Here is a 6050-nt window from a genome sequence, read left to right as displayed (position 1 = left end):
GGTAAAAAATGCACCTGTAAATCAATTTAAGGGGGCAAATATTGTCCTTTAATAGAAAAGGTGTGACTGCGGTCTAAGAGTGGAAGAGAGGGGGTACACAGAAGAATGTTAAATGCCCCAGGGGGTACGCTGCTGTAAAAAGTTTGAGAACCACTGCTTCACGGTACTTAGACCGCGATGGAAACGCAGACAGCAACAGGTCTGGGGGGAAAAAAGTTTCTGGGACAAATTGTTCCAGGTAATTACAGTGGAAAAGCGGCTAAAAGGAAGGTTAGGAAAAGGGGCACTGATATAGACCAATAAAATGTAGTTTCTTAATATATCTCCTCCTCTCAGATTCACATAGGGTGGTGAAATAATCCTTTGACATGGTTAAAAATAATGAATGGTCTTGCCGCCGATTATGTTTCCCTCCAGTGGGTGCAGTTCTCGGAGTAATATGACACGTTGCGCTCTACTTTTGTGTCCTAAACGCTCGTTTTTTTGGGTCGACAGCTTATAAAAACTTAGTTCTGGGTTTTTTTAGCTTGTTTACACCTTGTCACATAGCAGCTTTTAGGCATTGCTCTGTTTTTTGTTATAAGTCAGAAATGACAAGGAGGCAGCTTCCCGCAATAGAAAGTCAATGGAGAGCGTTGGATTGTCCCCCCCCCCCAGTGATCATGGTTTTCAGATTATGACGCGTGTCGCTCTGTCTCTATAGTCGCAGGTAGCCAGGTTTCAGTCGGTCAAAGGTGCAGTCTATTTCAGTTGCCTCAAAATAGCAAAGCGCCAACAATGCGCCTGAACACACCTCTTTTCAGACCAGCACGCCCATGGGCACAAATGCATTTGCTATTTAAACAACGTGGCGCAGGACGTGAAAATGATAACTGCGTCGGGCTGAAACTAGCAAAAAACACTTGTCAACACATCAACAAGCTGAAAAAATAAAACCAAAGTTTTTTTTGAGGTAATGTGTCATGTAATCTTGTTAAAATGGATTTTATACAATTGGTATCGAAAAAAGTATTGTTCAGGAACCGGTAGCGAAGTCAAGGTATCGTTATCAATATTTAAATGTTTTGAACGATACTACTTGTTGCTGTTCCAAAAAGTGTGCAAAAACACCATAAAGTATAAATATGACCATATGTCATATATTACTTTATTTTAAGTATTCTCAAACCAAACAATAACTTTGTGTGACACATACTGAAAGTTAAGCCATTATGCACTGAAAGTCATGCTTTTGAGTATTTTCTGAAGCATGACAGCTCCAGTCCCCATTCATTGCAATAAGATGGAAAAGAGTAGCCAGCACATTTTGTCCAAATATCTTGTTTTGTATTCCAAAGAAGAAAGAAAGTCATACAGGTTTGGATCAATATGAGGTACAGTAAACATGAAACCAGAATTGTAATTTTTTTGGTGAACTCTCTTTAATTAACCATGGTTCTGCTCATCCCCCTTTCAGAGGGTATAAACCCTATATGATTATTCCTCTATGGTCGTGCCTCTGGAGGACAGCTATAAATACAGGTGCATCTCAATAAATTAGAATGTCGTGGAAAAGTTCATTTATTTCAGTAATTCAACTCAAATTGTGAAACTCGTGTATTAAATAAATTCAATGCACACAGACTGAAGTAGTTTAAGTCTTTGGTTCTTTTAATTGTGATGATTTTGGCTCACATTTAACAAAAACCCACCAATTCACTATCTCAACAAATTACAATATGGTGACATGCCAATCAGCTAATCAACTCAAAACACCTGCAAAGGTTTCCTGAGCCTTCAAAATGGTCTCTCAGTTTGGTTCACGAGGCTACACAATCATGGGGAAGACTGCTGATCTGACAGTTGTCCAGAAGACAATCATTGACACCCTTCACAAGGAGGGTAAGCCACAAACATTCATTGCCAAAGAAGCTGGAATTGAGGCAGTAATTAAAGCAAAAGGAGCCCCTACCAAGTATTGAGTACATGTACAGTAAATGAACATACTTTCCAGAAGGCCAACAATTCACTAAAAATGTTTTTTTTATTGGTCTTATGAAGTATTCTAATTTGTTGAGATAGTGAATTGGTGAGTTTTTGTTAAATGTGAGCCAAAATCATCACAATTAAAAGAACCAAAGACTTAAACTACTTCAGTCTGTGTGCATTGAATTTATTTAATACACGAGTTTCATAATTTGAGTTGAATTACTGAAATAAATGAACTTTTCCACGACATTCTAATTTACTGAGATGCACCTGTATGTATACCAGCAGGCAACAGTGCAGATTAAAAGCAGACAATGAGCAACAGGAAGCGATTTCGAGGAAAGGTCAGGCTAAGATTACATGGGTGGAGGTAGGCAGGGTGGCTGTTGGTGAAAGCTCCCCTAGTTTTGTGGCCCCTCTGTACACGCCAGTTACAGGTGATTCCTTTGTGTATAAACACACACAGAGCCTATATGCTAGAATAAGTACTAACAGAACTAACATGTCAGAGAATGAAAACTGTCCATTTCATTTTGTTAATTTATTGCTAAGTCCATTGCGTCTAATACATTGCTCTCCCAAGAAATTAACCTCTGAACAGAAGCCATGACTGAAACTTCTACAAGACAGGAGGGTGTGTGCTTAAAAGGATATTGCATTTCCTCTGAGTTACAAACTCATTCTGAGAACATGCACTCTTCTCCTTCCTTCAAGCATTACCCATTTTACTCAACTTTTCATCTTTGGTCTGAATTGTACACCACTGGAAATGTATCCTTGTGAACTTGTTTTGTTGAGGCTGAAAGAAACGTTTTAATAAGCAACCAACCGGATATATCAAAGTTATTCACTAGGCATTTTAAGAAATATATCGTGATATAAATTTTGGCCATATCGTCCAGCCCTAATTTGACAATGTAACTGCATTATATATAAATATATAAGATTCAACCACACACTCAACCAAATGTTCAATATCTATTGGTAACACCTGGGTTAGGAACTATTCTCAAGACACTCAAACTGACATGAACTAAATCTTGAGCATTTAAGTATTAAATTGTTATTTTAGGCTTATCCCTTAAGCACAGCGATGTTCCCTTAGTGTACATCTTAAATTCTTTGCCAAAAGCTGTTCCTCATTCCCCTTGAACTGTCACACAGAAATCTAAAAATACAGTACCTCTCCTTCCCAACAAGCCTGACAGGTGAAACACTTTAAAGGTGCACTCACTAAGTTTTGGTTTAGGTTTAGCTTGTTCTTCCTTGTTGCAATGGGCAACTGTCTGTTTATACGCTATTTGTCCACTTATTTTGTTTGACGGATCGTAAACACGTTGATCCATGCCATCAGTTCTTTGCTGTTGGTACTTTAATGTTTATTCTATTAAAGCACTTTTTAAAGTAAACCAACACTCTCATGGCAATTTGTAACTATTTTATGTTTAATTCATATAAACTAATTTGTACATTTTTACATAATCAGAGGTGGGGTTGGGGTGGATTATCATGCTTATGTTTTGTTTTTTTCTTCTAGAAACCTACAAGTTTCCGTATGAACCACATCGCTCAAATAGCGATCTTGTAAAATAGTTATTTTGTTCAAGACACGAGGTTGAGTAAACATTAATATTGTCGTTATTTGTGGTAGTCAACTGCATGCCCCAGTTGGTCATGTGACATTAACATGGCGGCACCCATGAGGGGGAGACCAGCTGTGTGGAATAACAGCTTTTTTTGTCTAGAAAATTCTGAGACTTCCTCTCATGAGAGTGTACATCATTTTAATGATGCTTCCCAAAAGTGTCTTTATTTGTAAAACTTTTCAATTTACATAAAAATTACTGCGTTCACTTTTAGAGTCAAATTCAAAGTCGCGTGCTCATTTCGAACATTCACTTGCAGAAGTTGTTAGAATGGTACTTAAACGCTTACCAAACCACACCGAAAGCTCCGTATCCGATCGGTCTGTCCGGCTCTATATCCAGCTGTTGTTGTAAGTGATGCGAGTGTTGGTGGTGGTGGTGATGATGCGCCTTCACAGCGGCCGCGGCGGCGGCTTGAACTTGCGCTGGGGCTGCAGCGGCCGCCGGCCCCGGAGCTTGTCCAGGAGCGGGCGAGGGGAAGTACGGCTGCTGCTGGCTCGGGTTCAGCATCACCGCCGCCGCGGCAACCGAGCCGGGGTGCTGGAGGTGATGCTGGCCCGGGTGGTGATGGTGGTGGAGGTGGGCGGGTGGCGGGAGATGGGGCAGCTGGTGGTGATGGTGCGGGTGATGCGCTGCCACTGCCGCGGTGCCGCCGTTGTACGCAGCCATCATTTTCGCGGCATTGGAAGCCGTCGTTCCGCACAGAGCCATTCACTCACTCAACAGCCCGAAATGAGAGGGGGAAAAACAAAACAAAGAGGCGAACGAGATGGAGAGGGAGGCTGCCAAGATGTCAAACTCTCATTTGGCTGTCATCGAGCCAAACGACGGGTCAAATCAAAGCATAAATGTCCGCCATACATAAAGATGAGTGTGAAAAGGTGTCATACTAACAACTCTCCAGCTTTGATCTGACCTACTTCGGAGGATCTTTCGCGTTATACGTTCCAGACTAGCAAAATGACAATCTCGGACATCCAAGAAACCTCTCGCGGAGGGTAAACAAACGAAAGGTAAAAAAGGAGAGAGGGATCGAATCAAAATAATGCGCTCCCCCCATAATAGGCTAAATCAATTCCGCACGGCCTTAAATCTCCCTCATGTTGGAGGCATGAGGAGCACCTTGCTTCGCTCGAAACTCGGGCTTGTATGGAAATGGAAATTAGGTGAATAGTACAACTTACGGCGGAAATGCAACATTCATCTTTTAGATTTCTTCATATTTGCCATTTTGGGCTCATCCAGCCCTGTTTCCACCGCCAGGGCTGCATGCAGTTTGCAGAAGTTACGTGGATCTCAATCAGGCCACCGTTGCTGATTTGGTACTTGCTCGCCAGCTTGTTTACATTTACATTAAAACGCGCAATTCTCCCGTGCGAAAAGACTGCTACACTGTATCGATCCGGGAAGCTTGTTTTGCAGTATGGCGCTCTGTTGCCGTTTTCATTTGCGCCCCAGCCCGAAGCTGTAGATGGATAGCCCCAGACCCTCTCCAAATGTCAAAATCCCCTCGAAACACCCATCACGCTGCTCAACAGAGCAATCCGTTTTCCTGGAACAAGGAAAACATTCTTCCGAAGCCTTCAACTTATTTTCCCCATCGATAACGATGTGCTCGTTCACCGGCGTGTCGCTTTCTCGCGCTCAAAATCGTGGGCATGTATATCCAGTGAAGAAGAATTCAAAATAAAAACATCCAGTGTTCCTTGCAGTCATAAAACAGGCGGCCAGCGTCCTCACCTCCTCGCCGGATGCTGCTGCCAGGACCTGGGAAGACACGCGCAACCCTGCCGTCTTGGGTACCCGTCTATTGCTAGTCCGATTGACAGGTCTCTAAACCAATCGCGTTTCGCTTCTGAAGTAGCACAGCCAATCAGCGAGCGAGAGGAAGAGACGGAGCTCCAGCCATAATAAACAGGCCCTTGTTGCATGTGGAAGCTAGCGCCATTACGGCTACACGATACTGTAAAAGATAGCGAGAGTCTACGGAGGCTTTGAGCCGAAATGGAGAGCGAAGGGCTCCACTTACCCAGAGCTATTACGCGAGACATGCCATCCAATTAGCACCTGCCATTGAAGTGAGACCCTTGTCTGAAAGGAGAGCCATGATTCGCTGTCAAATCGTTTTTCAAATCAAAGGAAAATGCACAGTAACAAGGACGGTCAAATATTATACAATATATATTATAGAAATATATTTTCCAGTCTACAAAGTTTATAGTTTGCATAAAAGCTGCATAAAAATACGTTTTACTTTGAAAGATAAAGTAAAGTTTAATTTTTAACTCTATATGGGAATGTAATAATTTGTTCACAATGAGTCAGAAATTTCTTGTAAAATCTTTTTTTTTTTTTTTTGTAGGATACTTTATCTTGGAATCAATTTCTTACCATTAAGTTGGATCTGTAGTAATGTTTAGTGACACTAAAGTTTTG

General features: G+C 41.7%; 1 protein-coding gene across 1 annotated transcript in view; it reads right to left on the bottom strand.

Annotated features, from left to right (window-relative positions):
* Nucleotides 1-5607, bottom strand: part of nlk2 (nemo-like kinase, type 2) — an 81639-nt gene extending 76032 nt beyond the window's left edge. The window contains exon 1 of the mRNA XM_016478828.1: nt 3904-5607. Within this exon, the coding sequence (XP_016334314.1) occupies nt 3904-4325 (422 nt within the window). The 5' untranslated portion in view covers nt 4326-5607. The remainder of the gene's footprint in view (nt 1-3903) is intronic.
* Nucleotides 5608-6050: the final 443 nt, after the last annotated feature.

The sequence above is a fragment of the Sinocyclocheilus anshuiensis genome, unplaced genomic scaffold (genome assembly GCF_001515605.1).
Source record: "Sinocyclocheilus anshuiensis isolate Anshui unplaced genomic scaffold, SAMN03320099.WGS_v1.1 scaffold1170, whole genome shotgun sequence".
Lineage (NCBI taxonomy): Eukaryota > Metazoa > Chordata > Actinopteri > Cypriniformes > Cyprinidae > Sinocyclocheilus > Sinocyclocheilus anshuiensis.
The sequence above is the reverse complement of the archived record's forward strand: the minus strand, read 5'-3'. Positions and strand labels throughout refer to the sequence as shown.